The sequence below is a fragment of the Mastacembelus armatus genome, chromosome 7, assembly GCF_900324485.2.
Source record: "Mastacembelus armatus chromosome 7, fMasArm1.2, whole genome shotgun sequence".
NCBI classification, from domain to species: Eukaryota; Metazoa; Chordata; class Actinopteri; order Synbranchiformes; family Mastacembelidae; genus Mastacembelus; species Mastacembelus armatus.
Window position 1 is genome coordinate 22,521,050 of NC_046639.1, and position 20,896 is coordinate 22,541,945.

The window sequence follows — 20,896 nt, forward strand, 5'->3', positions numbered from 1 at the left end:
TATATCTTAAATAAAGCTTGATGGCGTGAAGGCACACCTACTGACACGACTGACCTGGAACCTGTAATCTTAGCAGACTATCGTTAACACCTCAGACTACTTTCAGTTTGTGGTGCAAATATTCATAACAGAATAACTGAAGTGTCTGCTTTTTCTGATGAAATTTTGGCTATGACTAATTAGAGGAGGAATTGAAAGCCTACGTTGCTTCTGGAAAGAAAAAGGTTAAATTTTAAAACGTACAAGTGGAACTTCATTTTATTCCTCATTAAAAAAAAGTCAAATATTAGGAATGGGAGAAATTAAAAGGTCAATAATAGTTTTAATTGATGCATGTTACATTCAAGAACCCATTATGGTCCTCCCACACATAAATGCGCACACACATCTCAGGCGAATACAACAGACAACTTGTAAATGCCTTACACCATCATATATTTACATATTATCCTCCGCTTCTGTACATCACAAATCCTTAAATATGACCAAACATCAGAGTAACATAGAATACGATGTATGACTGATTGTATGTAGTTTCTTTGATGCGTATTTAATGTACTTTTCCTTCCAAAAAAGGCATGTGCATAAAGCACAGTCATAAAAAGTGAGTCACACAATTAGACATGATAGGTTAAAAACTCGACTCAACGCCTCTTCTTCATTCATATTTCACAAGATAAAACTCTTCCTTCAGCAGGGATTTCTTTCAAAATGCACAAGTAGAAAAGACTGAAAGGTAACCAAAGGGAATAGAAAATAAACATTAAATGTGCTCAGTGCATTAAGACTTTCCAATATAACAAAGAAAATGGAGGTGTTTGCCCTGTTCCATCTCTGTGATAAATAAATTCACATTGTCACAGGCAGACGGTGAGAGGGCTTGGAAGGTACAGTGAGTAAACAAAAGTGAAATTGTGAAGCAAAAAAAGTTACTAAAACATTTGTGAAAGAAAAACCACAAACCCCTGTAAGCCAAACGCTATAGAACAGAACAGCTAAATATTTTCTTTCTAGGTTTAGATTTAAAAAAAAAAAAAAAAAAAAAAGATACAGCTTTTTGCAGCCAAAATGCAAGTTAGCTACAATGAGTGTTTTGGCCTTTGAATCCATCACCACAGATTTTGTTTGGATGAGATACTTGAACTGTGCTATGCTTCTGTTTGGTGTTGGCAGACTTCAAAACGAAAATGTCTTTATAGTCATTTTGTATTAGCCCTGCAATCATCAAGTGCAAACTCCAGGAAGCCCTGTAACTTTTCTCATCAGTAAACTCAGGTGTTACAAAATATGAAGAGTAGACCGATCTAGAGTTCTGTCTGGAAAAATGAACATTCCAAAACTGTACTGAGATTCTCATTTAAGTGACTTAACACATCTTTAAATGCCATGGATAGGGTGAGGGGTCACAACTATGACTCCTTGTAGTGTCGATAATTTGGTTGAATCAGCATCAATGTGGCCACATACACACGCACATGCGAACACAAACACACACGCACGCACACGCGCGCACTCACACAAACAGTGCAGTGGTTGTGAGATGGGAGGATTTTTTGACTGGCACAGGCAGTGCAGGTGTCCAAAATGATAACATACAGTAACACACAGGAGTCCTGCAAATCTTTTGGGAAAAAAAAAAAAAAACAAAAAACAAAACTATAAACAGCAATATCTTTGTGCTCAGCTGCTGCAATAGCCAAATGTGTTTGCACTAGGAAGACGTTTACAGGTGTCTGTAGATGACAATTTGTTGTAAAATTAAATTATGGGTCAATGCTGTCCATCATTCATTGTTGTTGTGAAGCCACCTGCCTTGAATCAGCAGCAGTGTATATTACAAAACATTTCATGACGCTTACATGTTTATCTCCTTGGCAAAAATCCATCCATAAATTTGTTTAATTAAACCCAGATATGCAAATCTGGATTTTGGACACAGCTCTGTATTACCAAACCTTTATGAAATTCACTCGCATCACAGGGTTTAAAGGATACACTTTTTTACAAGTTCAGAAAGGCCAACAGTGTAACTATTGTATTGCAGTTAAAGACAAGCAGAAACTCTTTTGCCACAAAGCATGAACCTAAATGAGCAGAGGCAGTCACTGTTAAATCTTCAGCCATTCAAATCTTCCACGAGTGGCTGTGACATAGAAATGTAGCTGTTTCACCTTGGCATGGTTTTTGACACTTTGCTCTCGGAGTCAAAGGCAGACAGTGTTGATATATGTATTCATATAAATAACAAAATAGTACAGTATAAATATAAAGATTCTGTGTGTGTGTGTATGAGTGTGTGTGTGTCTGTATGCTCAGTTGCAGATGGTGTATGCATATAGGGTAAGAGTGTGTGTCGTCGTGTGCGCTTGTGAGCCAGTGTTAGGACAGGGCAGGGGCGTTAAAGGTGAGGCCTTCCCTCCCCCACCTCGTGGAAGAGCGAGGTATAAAACTCAGGCTCCAGTTGTTTGTTGCGGTAACGCTGGACAATCTCTGTTATTTTCTGCTTCCGTCTCACGTGAGGTGGACTGTACAAGTCACTTTCCAGACGCTTTCTTCGACACACATTGATGACCGTTTGACGCACAAGAAACCCTGAGAAGATGATGCAAAAACATGAGATCAGTACTCAAATGTGACAGTTACAGCTGATCCTACAAAAGCAAAGCACCTGTCAGACAGTTTCTACCTGTGTCATCTAGACATGAGATGACATTTCATGCACTGAAAGGCAGAGTGAGATTTGTGTTTTTCAACGTGAACTTATCTACCAGTGTACAAGCGATAAAAATGATTTGAAATGATTTTCTTGAACATATTACTAACCCATGACATTTCCACAAATTACAACCATAACACATTGTGTTCACATTACTATTCAGTAAGGTCAGTATGGCTCCTAACACATTCTGTGTGATGCATTAAGACTTGTTGGCAAAGCCAATAGGAAGTGTGGTACAGAGGGACAAGTTAAGTCAGAGTAAGCCATATGAGCTATTACCTAGAGCTCTGCGGCTGACCACCATGCCATCCACCAGGGGAATCACCATGCCAAATTTGCCCACAGCTCCATGCAGCCGGATCCTGAAGAGTCCAGTCTTGAGAGGATGGATGAAGATCAGAGGAACGTCTTTCTCAAGTAACCCGGACCTGCAGCAGGAACACCAATTAGAAAGAACAAAATTTGAATAAGATGATGCTAAGTTAGCTTATACTATGCATTTGTTGTTTCAATTACTGTGTACATTTGATTCAAACAGTGGCATTATATAACAATACATTAAATCTATCCTGACAATGTTTCAAGCTTTTGACATACAGAGTTATGCAGTGGGCAAAAATAATATTCTTATAAACCATATTACAATTTAATATGACTGAGAGGTCTAACAACTATCATAGAAAAGTGTAAACAAAGCTTCATAACAGTAGTACGCAGTACAGGACTGTAATGTCTCCTTCTAACATACAGGAGCATTTTTCCCAGTGTACACTCACATGGCATTAGAGACCAAAATAACCACACTCGACTGAAAATAAGTGTAAATGTTGAGTTTTAGTCCACACAGAAAAAATGAGTTAGGAGAGAGTGCGTCTGTCTTCACCCAAAATAGCTTCTTTTTTGTTTTGAAATTGGTCATGTTACTAATTAGGAGTTGTCACGTTGTATCAAATGACACAACGTCAGGCAACATCATTTCTAACGTGGCATTATTAATTTGGTTAAATACATTATTTCAATCTGTTTAAAGTTCCTATCAATCTCTCCAGTCTTCAAACCATACAGCAGCTGCTGAGCAGCATGTTATCTCAACCTTATAAAAGGGATCCAAAACAACAAACATAAGCATCATACTTCACAAACACTAAGGTTTCCTTTAAGCTGCCTCACATTGTTTTCAGTTCAGTGTTGTTGCAGTTCCTTTTCTCTGCTTGACCTTGCACACACTGCATGTTGTACTTCCTGTTTTGTACTTGGTATTTATGCATCGTTTGTTATTCTGCATATCAGAACATTTGACGCTTTGCAGAATTTTTTCTTCATTTTTGCCCCTGACCAAAGCAAATTTATGAACCGTACATTCTTCAAACTGGCAGCAAAGTGTTTAGTGTGTAAACTTGTTGTGCAAACTTCTGAATACCTGCAGGAAGTGCTGTTGCTCATGCTGGCCTCCAAACCCGTGCTGGTTTCCGCCAACAGATCAGACAAGGGGAAGGTCTCTAAAAACACAGGAACAATGACATTCATGCCACCCACATCCAGCACAGAAAGAAGAAAACACCTGTTACAGTCCCATTTTAACACTACAGCAGCTGAGTATTGGGTGGAGCAGCTTAGAATAGAATAGAAAATATTAGGAAAAGAAAGAAATTTACAGACAACATTTTTCACACCACAAATAGTCACATATTACGGGACAAGGGGCAAACATGTGCCTACCAATATCATCAAAGCGCTCTACCCAGACCACAAACACCTTTGTCTCAGGACCCAGTGCTGGAAAAGACTTTCCAGTCGATGACCTCTTTGTCTTCACCAAAGGACTCAGCTAAAGAAATATTACAATATACAGTGAGTATATGTCAATGCTACCTAAACTACTAGAAGTCATCATCACCACTGTCAACATACAGGTTATATGTATTCACATAAGCTAAGCTTCACCTTTTTGGAAGACTCCAGGTTTTCAGAATGGTTGGGGAACAGATCCAGTGTGAGACTGGTTTGCTTGAGCAAACCAGACATGGGGTCTGGGTTGGTCTCTGCTTCCACTGTTGAGTCACTGTGCACTGATGACTCCTCTGAGAAACAACAAAAAATGGCAACTGTCAGCCCTGAATCCCCCACTAGGTTTTCATCAGTTCATAGTCAAGTTAATTTATACTGACCAGAATTTTCTGATAACGATGGAACAACAAAGGCAATCTCTGTCAGAGCATCAGCATAGTACAAAACTTTCTTCTCCCCGTTGAACACAGAACCTCCCGTGTCCTCAGGAGTCCCTGTTTCCTCTGAAGTAAAATGATTTTTAAAAAAAACAATGTTCAGCATTGCTTTAATTAATATTGATATGCAACATGTAGATTAACAGAGGGACATTCATTAAAAGTCATCTTCATATCAATTGCAGGAATTAGTTTAGTATCCTACCTGTTTGTTGTACATCACTGCTGTCACAGCAGGAGTTGAGGGACCAGCTAGTGTCCAAGTGTCCTGTCCACCCTGGGTGCCGTCCCACATTCACAGGCCAGCCCAACGACAGCAGGAACTCCAAAAAGTGGGGCTGCACGCTGGATGACGACTCCACATTTCTCAGGATCTGCTCATGAAGAACAAGTACAGATCTATTTTTAGAGAGATTTTTGATACACATATTGTGAATGAACTAACAAGCTCAAGATCTGTACAGCTATATCCTCATTGTAGTTTGTATTAAATAAAAAGCCCAACATTTAAATCACAATACTGTATAATACACTTTATTATTATATTTGGGATCTGTTGTGTTTTGCTGCAAATAGCCAGCCTGGTCTCTCTCACCTCGGGGCTGCTTTTCTGTCCAGCTCTCACATAGAAAATAAAGACAGTGTCAAATGGTCTGCAGGGAAGCAGGTCCAGGTAGCTGATATCATCAAAAAACCCTGGCAAGGATGACTCCAGACCAATCAGGTGAGGAGGTAGACGACTATTGTTGGGCTCCTATAAATAATAAGTGAATTGAATTACATTATAAATAAACTGTATTAACAGGAGAAATATATGAGATACGCATAGTAGAAACAGATTTACATCAGTGACATTATCTATTACTGTTATTCATTTCAGTTCAACAGAATCACAACAGAAAACTACCAATTAAAGCACAAGAATCTAGAAGGCTTGCATATAGTGTTTGATACTGGCAGAAAATGTTTTTCACGATTGAAATCCAAAAGATTTTCTCATCAGCCATTAAAAGAAAAAAAAAAAAAAAAAAAAATCAGACAACCTTTACCAACCTTGAGTGCCTCCAGAGACAGAAAGCCAAAATGAGAGAGAAAGAGTCGTGCTGTCTGGAACTCCTGTGAGGGGGGAGGAGGTTTGCAGTCTATCTGTGGGTCAGGGAAACGCTTGGACTTCCAGATTTCTTCAGTGTGCCGTTCCAAGGCGTTCTCATACTCGATTTGCTTTGTCATCAGAACACGAAGCTTGTCATGCTGAAGTTCCAGCTGTAAAGGTGATGTTGATGGGATGTTTATTAAAAATAAAATTTCCAGATGCTGAAGAATGCCACTCCATTTCATAAATCCAGCATAAACCCAGAAAGGGCAAGACCCACAGTTCAGATACAGAGGTACCACTTCCCAAAGTTATTGTGAAGAGAATCACTGATGTGTACCCATTCTTTAAAGCAACACTGTGTAGTTTTTCGACCTTAACCGTATGAATTGTACCGCCGCTGTAGCCTGAGTGGGCTCACATCGGCTGCAACAGCACTATGTAACTTTCGTCTTCGGGTAGGATCACTCAGCCTGCTGCCAGAGTAAGAGTGTGACCTGTTTTACGGCATACAGCACATGTTTTACTCGTAGCCTGACAAAACAATCTAACACAGAATTCTCAAAAGCCATGGAAAAAAGAAAGAGAGAGAGTGATCAGACACGAGCCCGAACACGAATCAATATCGGACGGGCTTACACTCTGGATTCACTGGTTCACTGGTCAGCTTAGTCAACAAATTCAATGTATTGCGAAGCCCACAGGGAAGTTTCTACAGCGACAGTATTTAGGACACTGGTAACAGATAATTGCGCTTTTCAACCAGATGGTGGAAACTGTGAGCAAAAGTTACATAGTGTTGCTTTAAAAGTATCAAACATTTATTCAGGGAAAGAGTTAACATTTTTTCAGCTAAATTTGAGCAGTCTAATCCAATCCTGCACAAAAGCCCTTCAATAAACCCAGTCTTTGTGAAACCTATGCTGTTGTAATATTTTAGACCATGGCTAGCAGTGGTTATGAATTGCATCATAAGCTACATATTAATGCAATGGTACTGTACTGGAGTGAGAAACAGGACAAAACAATCAGCTCATATTTGTCACCAAACCAGATGATTTGACCCTTTTCTTCCAAAAAACACCCAAGTGAAATTTCATCTCTTCAACAACTCACATGTGGGTAATTACTCAGTGCATTTGTAGCTCTCGAATCATCCTGCCAGCCCATACAACACTCCTGAGTTTGTATAATAACAAATAATATGACTGATTAAATTATTTCATGACTATTTTAACTATGATAACAAAAAAATTCTTGATTTAGTTTATACCCAGAGTAGAATAATTTTACTTGCATGTAATTAGTTTAGTGTGAGGAAAAGATTCATAACAAGGTTCAACAAGGAGCTAAACTCACCTCTTTACTAACTATGTCATCCAGGTCAGGAATACTGACATCAGCTTTGACAAGAGGAATCTTATCCACCTCTTCAGGAAAAGGCCTCTGCTTGACGTTGTACTTGTTCCCGATATCATTGTTGGGTGTTGGACGGCCCTCAGGAACAAACACCTGCTGTGGAAGGAGAGAAGCAGACAGATATGCAGTTGTGTTATTGGATGTAAGTTACAAGTTTTACAAATCATCAACTACAGCACGTCACATTAAATTATTTCTAAAGGGATACTGTTATAGCATCGTTACTTCAATCTACAATGTAATCTCACCCTCTGATTGGCCCGGGCTCCTCTGGGTTGGTGAAAGAGCTGCATGGTCCAGGCATGTCTGCCAGCCGTCCCTCGGATCAAAACTGTCACTGATGGACTAGGATCTGTTAAGAATGAGATGCCCTTATTAAGAGAAAAATAGGACTGATCATTTTAATTCACCAGTACTTGATACTATCTCTAATTGTAAATTTAAAAGGCCAGTGCTTAATTCCCCCAGGTTTCCCAATCAACTGGTACAATATCATTCATAAGATGAACAGTAAGCTACTCACTCTGTTCATTGCCGAGAGGTTGTTCCAGCATGGCAAGTATGACTGAGTTGTCCAGGACAAAGTAGCGGAAGTTGCTGGCTCCTGTGGCACTGAGTCTAGCATAGCGAATCAGGGTGTCTTCATTCAGCAGGCTGCAGGTGGACGCTGGCCCGCTGGGAGAAGGGAAGGCCCCCAGTACCTGCATGATACTAGAGAACACCACAGAAACGCAGGAACGGTGTTATAAAAAATCTGGGTCAATAGGTACAACACACTGCACTTTCTAAAAGCCATCATTATGGATGCACAGCAGAAAATCAATATTATTTTACTGTTGAATTTTCAGATATGCTCCTTCAGCATGAATGCATATTTGTTTCCCATTATTTTCCATGGTGTAAGTAAGGCCTCGTAGTGTGAAACTGAACATCATAAGTTGTTCTAACTGTTGCAGCTGACTAGTCAGTTGGCATACTGTCAGTGTGCAGGCTATGCAGCAGGCAAAGCAACTTAAGCACTTCTCATGCACTTTTATATTTGTTTTGCTAGCTTGTCAACAAAGCAAGGTGCAAAACAAGATACATATCTGTAAATAGGAAGGAGAGATTACAGCTAGAAAGTGTTTGCTGCAGTTCACAGTTCAAACTCTTTGGAGTCAGTGTCAGATGAAGGATGTTTTGATTTTTCTCCACTGATGAAAAGATGAGCCAGTAGATATAGTTCAGAGTAGATTAGTATATGGGAAAATCGCTTTGATTTCAGTGTTTAAAAAAAGTTTGTAGTTCGTTGCAACTCTAACTCTATCACTAACTGTAGTTCTAATCTACTCTATATGAACACTTAGGAGTCTTACCAGGACAAAGTCGCCTCAGCAGCATCCTTCACCCTCATTGAAGCTGGGTTGTGCTCCTTCTCCCCTTTATGTCGGACTTCCTGTTCCTGTCGGGATTTGCTGCCAGAGATGCCCAACTCCACAATCTCCAACACTTCCACCAAACAATCCTGATGCAAAAGACAACAGTTTATTTAACAGAATACTAATACATCTAAACTACATCAGGAAAGAAATTTGAAATCTAAACTTTAGAAACCTTCTCATCCAGCATGTCAGGGTGCTCTGTGAGCCACACACAGAGAAACTGAAAAGCAGCTACAATCATGGAGTGAAGGTCTCGGGATTGAAGGGGAGCTGGACGGCTACACTGGTACACAATGTATCCACATATAGAGCTGACAGCACGTTTACGGTCTGCAGAGTCTACACCCACTTTTACCTGGTTTACAAAAACAGAAAGTATAGAAAAATGTAGTACATTTTAGGTATTACAACATTTTAGGAAGACCACGGTGGCCTAATGATTAAGACACATACTACATAACCCCCACAACACAGTTGGCCTCCGCTCCTCAGCTCTCTCCATTTGTGTGATACTAAGTGTAAGATATTGAAATATAAAAGTAGGAAGAATGCCATTTAAAATAAATGATACAACTATTACAAGGCAAAGAACTTCTCTTATTCTGATATTTCTGGGTGTTTTCATAACACATTTCTGGCAACTTCCTTGTAACTCCCTTGTAAGCAAAATTCTGACTCAGAAGTTAAAGGGAACCACCCAAATGCACCTTTAATTCTGTTCTAAATGACTCATTTGGGAAGGAGGTGCTTAGGCCCAGGAGTTAAGATCAAGTTATCATGCCATATAACAAGTTAGTTTTAGGTCATCAGTTACAAGGCTAGTAAAGACTGCTAAGTAACTGTAGAGTCTCTGTGGTGTTACCTTAGCAAGCCCAGCCAGCAGCTCCAAGGCAGCCAGTGAAATACTCATGTCTTGCCTCCACTGGGAGTTGAGTCTCTGAGTGACCAGGTGGATGCTGCGCACCAACAGGCCTGCCGCCGTATCTGGAAGAGCTAAACCATATAACACCCGCAAATACCAAACACCGCAAAGAATAGAGCAAAGCAATTCAGGCAACAAAGCTGAAGAACACTGGATTATAGAAAAAAATGTCCTGGACACTCAATTTAGTAGATATGTCTGGAAATGTGAAAACATGCTTTTGAGAGATTGAAATTTAGCAGAGTACACAAAGTTGAGCAAAATTTGGCTCGACTGAAGAATATATAGCAAGTAAAGTGCAGATGCACAGAGCTGAGGGATGTCAACATTTTGACATCATGATTTCTTTGAATGACTAACATATATATGGTATAATTGGCCAAAACAACTAAATAAAAGTAAATTAATTTCATTAATTTACATATTGATGAAACATAAATATACTGTTGACATGCCATGGCGTTATTAAAAATAAATTCCTACCGAATTATTAACTTCATCATGGAGTGCACAGTACCATACATGTTCCCAGTTAAATCCACAATTTACAAAACTCTAAAATCATTTTCTATTTTAGTTCTATTTTCTTTCTTCACATTCCCCTCTGTCCCAGGACTTGTGCGGTTGAATTTGTTCTAAGATTAAGAGTAATCAGTTCTCCTGGTGACTATCCATTTCAGAGTTTCTGCTAAAAAAACCCAGAAGGGCCAAACATACCATGTAATGTTCAGTAATTATGTCAATTCTTAATCACTGAGCAGCAATAAGCACTAAGATGCAGCACCAGTTTTAGAAATTTGATTTCCTGAATTTGAATGATGAGCAAAAAAAACAAGAATCATGTTGAACTGGCTGCAAAATAACTGTCTCCAGACTCCTGCCAGTTCATAAGCTTTGTTTTTCCTGCCCAGTACGGAACCACACAACACAATGTAACAGTCGACCATCCTGTCCCACAGGAACCCTGAGGAACAACAGCCCCCCCTCATTTCCTGCTGGACAAAGTTGTCCATAAGCAGCACAGTGTTCGGTGAAAAGACATACAACTTGTAGCCAAATCAAAAGGGGAGCTATCACATTTAATTGACTTCACATTGTTGCATTAAAATCTAATACATGAATTCAGTCAAACACCACTCAGCCCCCACTGGAAGAAACAAAACAAATCTTGGAAATGCTTTTGATTAGGCAACACCGTTGCAACCAATCAGTTAGAGAATAAAATGCACCAAATGTCAAGAAAATGCCAACAGCACACAGCACAGCCACAAATCACTCTGTAGCACTTACAATGACATTTTACCCAACGCTTCTTAATTCTGTATACTACTTTAACCACGTTAGCTATAAAGAACAAAGGTGTTAATAAAATAAGTTAGGTGTTTTACACTGATCAGCATGCATGTATTAATCGGACGCAATAATGTTTGAGCAAACAGTTATGCATTTTCTAACCAAAGCTGCCAATATTTTGTCAAATTTATCAAACACAAAGAAATCACTGTTGTAGCAGCCATGTTTCTTACCATAGTCTCGGAGCAGGGCCTGGGCAGGACGTTCAGAATCAGGACTGGTGGTCTCTGTGCTGCCTCCACTGGTGAAACTAATGCCACTGTTGGTACGGCTGTGACTCTGACTCTTCACTGTAATGTGGCTCCCATCAATACTCTCCTTCCACCACAAAAACACAGCAATATTGACATCCAGACCATCCCACTACTATGAGCATCATAAAATATTAATTGTTAATCAGCAGAAAAAGCAAATCTGAGCCTTACTGTTTCAGTCTGTGCACCTATGGACTCTAATAGGGCTGAGTCTTGAACAATATTTAGCATTGCACCTGAGAGGGGAGAAAAGATTTAACAACAAAACACTATAAAAACATAAAGTCAGTCAATATAAGTCAGCATAAATAGAAAACATATAATGAGGAGAGGAAAAATAAATGGATGAAGATATAAAGAAACCAGCAAATACCCAGAATAAGCTGCGTGTTAGTGGGGTCAGTCTCTGTCTGCAGCGCTCCTATCAGGACATTGACAAGACGTAGCCTCAGGGACAGGAAAGACACAGGCTGGTCATGAGGCCATCCATCCTCCTCATTGAACTTTCCCTCCAGCAGAACCTGAAGCACAACAAGTCAATCTAAGTAACAACCTTGTTTATCTGACAAAATTGCAAACAAAAACAAACAGTTATCAAGTGTGAAGCTGAAAATTTAAAGAAAGAAGTGTCCACATCCCATTGCCTTCAAATATAGCAAGAGAAAAGGATAAATGAGCTAATGAGAGAAGATTATTTCAAACCTAAGCTAAATACTTTACCAACACGGCTGAAAAGAAACCAATAACATGACAATAGTAAACTGTCAGTGAAGGGAGACAGATACTAAAACTGTTACCTCTGATTTGATATTGCCAAAGTGATGCGGCAATGGCAACATGGCAAGTAGGATGTTGATAGAGGCTCTTCTGAGGTCAGTAGGATTTACATACATCTTGAATTTGGACAGCTCTCTGGAAAAGTACATCAAATGAATCAAAAAAAGAATCACTTCGGACAATATCCTCAAAATAGGAGAAACCTGACTAAAATTCCATGCTTTTCTATGAAATTGAGCAGATAACAGATTCATGAACATGTTATGTAACTAAAATATTCTAATTTTTTTATTAGCTGATCCAAAATATGTACTACAAGTCTAACCTGTCTGGTACAATAGTTTCCAGAGCAGCTATGAAATAGGGAACCACCACATTGATGCCTTTTATATCAGTACAAAAGAGCGAGGAAGAGTTCAATATGATAGAAGCCAGAACTGGTCTACAGATGAAATCAGAGATCTGGAGCCCCTGGATCAGGACCATGTAGAACCTACAGAAAGAGAAAGAGGAGTACCATATAATATACTATACAAGCTTACATTTCTGTACGTTTTAAATCTTAAGAGCTGACATCAAAATGACGTCCAACAATTAGGCTGATGTTCTTTTAAATTAAGCTTAGTCACAAAAATATGTTACCTAGACAGATAAACAGGCAGAATTTCTTCTCCAGTTTTCTTGCTACAAAAGATGCGGCAGAGTGTTCCGCAGGCTTCGGCTCGACCTGCCTCGTAGCTCTCTGGGAACTCATTGGCATCAAACATGGGATTAGACACCATGGAGTCGGTGGACATTTGGGAACCCTTCCTTCTGAGCTCCAGACCTACTTGAGTGGCTATCGCTGTAGAGAGTGGGAAGAGACAAAAGAATGAAAGGACCCTGAATTGTAATGTTATCATTGGTATTCATGCATGTATGAAACAGAAGCAAACATATATGTGTATCTACTATAGGCACAGTACAACAAAAGTAAATATTAAAAATTGGAAGTACAAAAGCGTCACAAAGCAGACATTTAATTGCTATCACAACAACAGAGAACAAAGATTTCAATGACTGCAAACACACGCTCACATCATTTAAAAGCATTCAATAAAGAGAACTCTGACACAAAGAGTTTGCCATACAAGTTCCACCTATTACGAGCACAAAGCAAGATCAAGTGTAGTGTGCTGGTAATAAAATGAGTCATTCATACTGCTGCAAGCCCACAAAGCAAAATCCATGTGTCAGCTCCCTTGCTGTTGCAATTACATGACTGTCACTCCAGGTACAGAACATTCACTTTCATGCATTGAGGCACCAAACCAATAAAATCAAAATTCAAGTTAACTGACAACACAAAAGTAAATTACACAAAACAAAACAGTAATGCTGAATTTGAGGGGGGTCTGAAACTATATAATAAGGATTAGTGTGACCCAAACAAAAGAAAATGAGAACATAAAACTGGGTGGCGTCACAAACTGGCAACGTTATGAGACAAGTGGTCAGTTGGTGAAACCCATTCCATCACCTTTGGAGAAACGCTGAGAGAACACTGGTGAACTTTTATTTATGACAAGGAGTGGGAACAGAAAATAATGGCGATAATGGCGATGATCATGAGGAAGTCAACTAAAAAGCAGGAAGATTTGTCAAGAAACGCAAATCAAGTGAGGAAAAAAAGCTGCCGTTCCTACTTACAAGATTTATAAGAAAGGAGAATTTGGATAAAAGAGGCTGCAAGATAACAGAAATAGTGGAGAGACACAAAATCAAAGCAGATCCAATATTTTGGGATCAATTCATATCAGGCATGAATTGCTTTTTTGTTCTCCTCAATACATGACTTTTTACCCATTACAACATTAATCAGACATGGTAGACACGTGCAGGACACTTCACCAAAAAGAGAAAAATAAATGGAAAGCCAATGATATGCCAAATGTATTTAATAAATATTAAGTGCATTGTATGTGCTGTCATTGGTTTATCAAGAAACAATTTTACTAATAAAATCTGTAGGAAGCCCTTAGCAATCGTTACTATCTGTATGCAGTTTTAGCCATGTTTAAATAGTTGGTAAATGAATGAATTAGAATCAGATGGAAATCCCATACAAGGCCACTTCTAACCAAGCCCTCCACACACAGAAAAGCACAACAAAGTTTCAGAGAAAATGGTGAAAAAAGGAAAGGATATACAGTAAATAAAAACACCAAAAACACATAAACCTCCACAAAAACAGACACTAACAAACAGAAACAAAACACCCACCTGCCCATGCATTAATGGAAATGCTATTAGCCATCATCTCACTTCTTACCAGTCATGCTAGGGTCTCGACTGAGGCCGCTGTGGAGCTTACAGTGGACCAGAGCTGCATCAAAAAGCCATTGGCCGAACAGGTTGAGAATGCTGTTGACCTTAGGGCGTGTCGGGGCCGGCAGGGGCCGAGACTCCCAACTGCTCTGGTTGGGACTGGACAGCAGAGTCGGGGAGGATGAAGTTTGCTGCTGCTGTTGCTGCTGGGATGCTTTGTTTGGTTGACTACCACTGCCCTACGAGGTGTAGAGGGAAAGAAGAAAACATCCGATCAGGCTGATCATAACATGACTAAAGTATTTAATAGATCACACATTGAAAAACTAAGTCGAAAAGATGACCCTATTCATTATAGTGTAATTTAACAGTGGGACTTACAGTTGAACTCTTGCTTGTGGTTTTGGTGACCACTGTATGCCGTTGCTTGCGACTGTGAGGGGGCGTTGTGTTGGTGATGGAGGGGGGTGGAGACATGCTGATTCGGTTGACTGGGGTGGGTGGAGCACTGTCAGCTCTAGGACGTGATATACCTGTTGATAGGAAGGTGACAGGAGCAAGGGACTAAAGTTAATGTTTTTCCTTCATAGCGAAGGGTGGGGGGGTAGGGAGGGTTCAGATTAGTCTCAAAAAAAAAAAAAAATCATCTTCCCAATTCTCCAGCCAACAGAGGTTGTTTTGGGGAAATACAATCACTTGAGCGCATTTCTTCATTAATAATGTTATGAGAGAAAGAAGAAGAGCCTGTGAGTTGATCATATCATGGACAATATTCATTGGTACCCATGCAAGATATTGGTTAGATACAAATCACCCGTAATTGATCTCCATCCAGCTTGATTGAATTCTTATGACCATAGGCAACCTCTTGTTGATAATCTTGTCGTTTACTCTGAGTGTCTGGCATCTATCATTTTGTTACAGCAAAACTAATTCCTGTTGTTAATATCATAACCACCAATGAACAGACCACCGTATCATATGCCCACATCATTTATGTGCTATATCAGCAGATGTCTGTACCATGAGAGAGCAGCACTGGACAAAAAGAGAACACCCTCTCCCGTACATCTCTCTTTTCAACAGAGACACCTACAGTGTAAAGAGAAAAATACACATGGCATATTTCTATTCAAATGGGTAAACAGATATAGCTGACTAACATCCTCCATCTTGATTTTACTCAAATATTGTGCCTGAATAACATCTGGAAAGGAATAAAAGTTGTTACAAGACCTTGGAATGCTAATTCTTCAATATTTTACCTTTTTCACCACCCTTCACACAAATTTCTGCTACCGTTTTTCAAACACCATGTTTGTGCTTTGAATATATTTTTCACACCTACTAGCAGTTATTGGTGACTAAAGACATGAACACAGGACAAAACCTTTAGTACTTTTAGCACCATAACATTTGACAACTCTGAAAACAGACATAATGGTGACATAAATGAACTCCAATGTGTGCACAGAAGGTAGGACAACACCTTTTGAAAGTCTAAAACATCAAATCATACATACATCATAAACTAGTATGTTTATTGTTTGCACTAATGTAAACTTGATAGGATCCTGATCCTTCACCATTTCATTCTGAAATGTGTCACCCTGTTTGTCTGAACTTTTACATCAAGTCTGGCTGCCCCATGAAAGAACTCTTACCTAAGAAAGCATCAACTAAGCAGCTAACACCCCTCATGGCTCTGAAGAAGATCTGGGGTAGCTGTTTTAAACACGGATGCAGCACCACTTCATGAGGGATACCGCTGGAGTTGAGAAACTGTTCTTGAAATTTTGGAGTGGTGCTCACTACTGCTGGGTTGCTCAGGTCAACTGGGTTGCTGTAAACAAACAAGAGAGCAATTCCATGAATAAAACAGAGCACACAAACACTGGTGAAGCTTGTTTGGATGTATCTTATATCTGGCTTGCATAGAATGGAATCTGCTCTCTGAAATTGGGATTATTTTAGAAATGAAATAGACTACATAGAAGGGAAATGTTTGATGAGAACATGGTGATATGAGGTATTATATTTCTACTCTATGCAACAACTCCTCTGACCCTTAAAAAACATACAAAAAGAAACCATATGTTTCAGTTTGTGGAAAAGCACCTCATGAACCCAGAGAATGCAACTGTAGTGAGAGACTATGCACCTGAGCATGTGAAGAAAGCGGTACCATGTCTGTGCCACACAGTCATTGTCCATCTCTAAAGGAATAAGGTTGGCATCCTCATCAGGAACTTTAAAAGGTGGGAAGGATGGTCCGTGGGTAAAGCGCAAAAGTCTGGATTGTTGAAAACATACAGGAAAGCACAGAATGTCACAGACTGAAATATCTTACCTCAAAACATATCTTATTTTTCATATTTTCATTATTACAACTCGCAATATATTTGCCCATTCAGAGATTGCCACTTTTTTTTCCTCTCAGGACACAGGCGTTAAACAGGTTAGACACCCCAAGTGACCAACTACCAACTACCAACTCTCAAACAATATTGCAAGTATAAATAAAGTTAATGCCTTTCGAACCTGGAGGTCAGGGCACACGCCACTCTGCTCCATTGCTCTACAACTGGAGGGTGGTGCCTCCAGTTGGCCAGCATCTCCCTTGCTGTCTTCCAGTATGGTGGGGTGGGAAAACAGCGGGCGCATGCCAGCAACCACACTTCAAACAGCACTGCCATCAATTTCTCTGCTAGTTTCTCAGCCACTCCAACTAGAAAAGAGAGAAAAGTTAGATAATATTTACTGTTAGTAATTATCCACTAAGTAAATAATATAAATAAATAAAGGAAGAGGGGTTTAACAGGGTATAATAGGCCTTACCTCCAACAGTGGGTGGGGCAAGCAATGTGTCATTGATGCGAAGCAGGAAAAGCAGCAGCACCTCCCAGGTTTCCCTCACCATTGAAACAGACTCTCGTGCCAGTTTCTGGACTGCAGTCAGAACCTGCTGGCAAAGCCTGATGTGGTTCAGGCTATGCTGTTCAGGCCTGTAGTGTTTAAATGAGCAAAGCAGAAAGAGAAGAAATAAGTGAGAACATGTAGAGAAAACAGTAGGCATTATGAGGGGCATCAACAGTTACAGATTTATTAAGGATGACCTTAAAGAGCAGCACACAGCATATAAATTTTGCAGCAAATGAATAATTGCTATTTAAAATTGTGGAGATACAGCCTCAACTGTGAACATTTATGACATACCTTGGTACAAAGACGTTGTAGAGATGTTTAAGAATTGTTTGCACATACATATTGGGCTCCCTGACCACAGGCTGAGGCATAGAGTCCCTGGGAGACACCAGAGCCATCATCCAGTCTGTGTACACATCTACACACAGCTTGACAGTGTCCCCTTCAAGGGGGAGGGTAAGGCCATAACACAGTACCTCCATGGTCCACTTCACCTAGGGGTCAAACCATTCTCATTAATTTATGTTTTAATATTGTAAGCTACAGGTTACTTGATTATTTTGCAGCACAATATAACATATTATTCATAAAGCATCTTACTGCAGAAAACAGAAAGAATAGCAGCTATTAAAACATATTTCCATTGCTGCCATTATGTTGATTAACTGTACCTTGGTTTCAGCCTACACTATGTCAAAAGAATGACCACAGAATTCAGCAATGTAACAGTCAATTAGTGTTCATGTATAAATAATAATAAGACATAGTGTGTGCTCCCTACATAATACAGCTATAGCTTTGCATTAAAAGCCTGCAAAACAGCTCTCCTTAGACACTTTCCTGACACTTCCTACAGTGTTTTCTGTTGTATTCATGAAGAGGGGAGAGGCAGTGCGGATCAGTAGTAACAGGAATGTTTATCCAAGCTTTATCCTCAGCATGAAGTGATGTTCAAAGCAACGGCAGCACATCAGCTGCATGGTGCACCTGAGAAACACTGATGAAATATTTTTAACCCAACACAGCTACTCTCACAATACTTCCTGATGTTATATCATTAATCGTAACTCCTTGCTTGAGGTCTTGCTCACGATGGTGCGCAGACATTCCAGCATTTTAAGAGAGAATGGGAAACTCTGACAGCTGGTGTATATAAAACATGCAAAAAGGATCAGATACTGATCAGGCTTTTAATAACCAAAATGAATCCATCAAAAACTGTCTGAATCAGGCTTGATCCTACAGAAGATAACATTGTTTATCACTGGGTATATAGTGATTCCTTTTGAGGCTTTAACTTATGAAAAAAGGCTGATGTTTTTTCCAGATTGTTTTTTTTTTTTTTTTTTGCTTAAGCCACATAAAACATGTAGAGACAAAAAAAACATACATAATCAACCAAACTGTATCAAGAAGCACAAGACATACAAGAGAAGGACAGAGTTCACAATAAAATTTAAATGGACTTTTTGAGCTTTTTGAATCTAACCTGACATAAAAATTTTATTCTTTGGCCTTAATGACAAGCATAACATATGATTAACATCAGGGTCAATCAGGGATACACATCATCCCTACGGTGAAGCATGACGATGAGAGCATGAAAAATTTCTAAGGACTAAACAAATGATAATTGAGGTCAAACGCTGTACAGAAAGTCCTTAGATAAATCGTGCTCCATGAATATGCTTTCTCAATGCAGTGAGCAGAAACCAGCTGTCACTATTTCCCCATTTTGGATTCCACCTTTATATATGTTGACAATGTTAAAGGTTAACTAGTTTTTCTAGTTTATTTAGCTCTACTCATTGTTTTGTGCTTTCTGTGTTGCCGTAACACACAATGCCTTGACAATGTTGACCATAACCTTTTAATTAACAGCTTAGCAATTTTTCAAAAAACATTATCTAAACACAGTTAGAGCACAACCAGACAGTGAGCTCTGCTAAATGGCACTGTCTACAACACATTTTTCTCAAGTCAGCCTATTCGCCTTGGCGATTGAGCTGGTACCTTGGCAGACTACCAGGGTATTAAAATGATATCCCGCATACAGCAATGTGGACCTGTTTCTCACCTCCTTATCTGTCTTGAGGATGTTCTCCGTGGCGACAGGGCTTACAGCTGTGCCCAAAGGCTTGACCACAGCATTTGCCACCTCTGTGCCCACGCTGGTGGGATAGGTGTGCAGTACACTGAGGTGGCCCTGGTCACTCTGCACCATCAACTGCAGCGAGCGCCACTCGGAGTACATGGTGCTGATGTCTACTGCACTCTCACTCACACCTCCTGCCTCCACCTGCACACACAGAAATCGGGAAATGGCAAATTGATAAATCTATAAAAACAATAGAGCTGTGAGGATAAAGTCACTGTGATTTACTGCTCACAGAAAAACAAAGAGCTCGTACAGAACCAGGTTGTTTTTGATAATCGGTCTGATCTTGAACGATGATTATAGCTCCATCATGAAATATTTCAACTGGTTTACTTTGATCTTAAATAGCTATTAGTTCATCCTGGTCGAAGGAGAATTGCAGGATTAAACACATAGTTAACGTTAGCAACGACCAAACACTGCGTTGTGTTAAAATTGTCATGCATACTTGCGAAGAGTCTTATGTTCTCTGATGTTGTTATAGTTGGACAGTAAACATCCAGTAGCTTAGGTGTCTAACGTTACTAAGCTTAACGTTACGTCCTCCACTCCCAGAAAAAATAAGTATCAAGGATAGCACTGCTTAGCTTCTATTAAACACTAGTTGGTTTTGTGTCCTATAAGGCTAAACGAAGTCAAAGAATGAAAAATACCACCCATATTCTCCTAAACCTCCGCTCAGTAACAAGGAATCACAACCAGGAAACGTTTCTGAAAATGATTAGCTAGCTTGTTAGCGTTAGCTAGCATTAACCCCAAAACATCTTCCTCATCTTGCTGAAGTTAGCTGCCAGTTGGCTTCTATTTCACAAGTATGTCTTTCTGTGTGCTACACGGTGCAGTCGTTGAGAAACCCCAGTGGTTCTGTGTGCTAAGTTATCAGTAATCTCGAACTACGTTGTATTTGATCCCCCGTCGCTAGCTTAGCTACTGTTCGCTGTAGCCCATTCGTTGACATTAGCTGACATTAGCTAAGTTAGCTAACTTTGCATAGGCGCTAACGTTATTCATTAGCTCAGCAACCAGGGAGTTTTCCATTTACCTGGACCAGGTGCAAATGTTGTCATAACAGAGCTCCGAATCTCAGGTTGTGCTTTCTTTGTATCCCAGTCTAGATCATAACAGCCTCCATCTTCGCAATGTCAAAGCTTGGATATTGCAGCTTGACGCGCTAACGGCGAACAGGACGCAAACATTGGCGCCCCCTGCTGTTTGGTACAGTAACTGCTGATGCTGCGTTTACGTGCTCTCTGATAAGACGGCCTTGTTAACACAGCCTCTAACATTATACCTGCAATTCATGGCTGACAGCATTTACCACCC

At 39.8% G+C, this 20,896-nt stretch overlaps 1 protein-coding gene across 4 annotated transcripts; it reads right to left on the reverse strand.

Moving 5' to 3' along the window:
* Positions 1 to 298: 298 nt before the first annotated feature.
* ralgapb (Ral GTPase activating protein non-catalytic subunit beta) lies at positions 299 to 20,751 on the reverse strand. Of its 4 annotated transcripts, none has more exons than XM_026332433.1 (30): positions 20,616 to 20,751; positions 19,493 to 19,714; positions 17,707 to 17,909; positions 17,329 to 17,495; positions 17,032 to 17,218; positions 16,652 to 16,783; positions 16,155 to 16,333; positions 14,872 to 15,023; positions 14,495 to 14,729; positions 12,826 to 13,027; positions 12,509 to 12,676; positions 12,204 to 12,318; positions 11,780 to 11,927; positions 11,578 to 11,642; positions 11,326 to 11,470; positions 9,740 to 9,861; positions 9,050 to 9,232; positions 8,812 to 8,960; positions 7,980 to 8,167; positions 7,705 to 7,808; positions 7,397 to 7,549; positions 5,998 to 6,207; positions 5,540 to 5,698; positions 5,150 to 5,318; positions 4,888 to 5,010; positions 4,664 to 4,800; positions 4,439 to 4,547; positions 4,140 to 4,218; positions 2,999 to 3,147; positions 299 to 2,592 (listed from the first exon to the last, which is right to left on the reverse strand). In XM_026332433.1, exons 2-30 carry the CDS (start codon positions 19,667 to 19,669, stop codon positions 2,399 to 2,401), a joined length of 4,503 nt encoding a protein of 1,500 aa, XP_026188218.1. In that variant the 5' UTR covers positions 19,670 to 19,714; positions 20,616 to 20,751; the 3' UTR covers positions 299 to 2,398. The 4 variants fall into 4 exon arrangements, with proteins under 4 accessions (XP_026188218.1, XP_026188217.1, XP_026188216.1 ...); XM_026332432.1 differs by having other exon boundaries at positions 7,397 to 7,552; XM_026332431.1 differs by having other exon boundaries at positions 9,740 to 9,870.
* Between the last annotated feature and the right edge of the window lie 145 nt (positions 20,752 to 20,896).

Bases quoted from the DNA above. Each gene is read 5' to 3' on its own strand.
- ralgapb (XM_026332430.1), bottom strand. From the start codon at position 19,669: ATGTACTCCGAGTGGCGCTCGCTGCAGTTGATGGTGCAGAGTGACCAG. The intron at 11,928-12,203 runs GTAACAGTTTTA...GTTGTGCTTCAG, and splicing joins TTGGCAATATCAAATCAGAG to GTTCTGCTGGAGGGAAAGTT. The intron at 5,011-5,149 runs GTAGGATACTAA...ATTTTACTTCAG, and splicing joins CAGTGATGTACAACAAACAG to AGGAAACAGGGACTCCTGAG.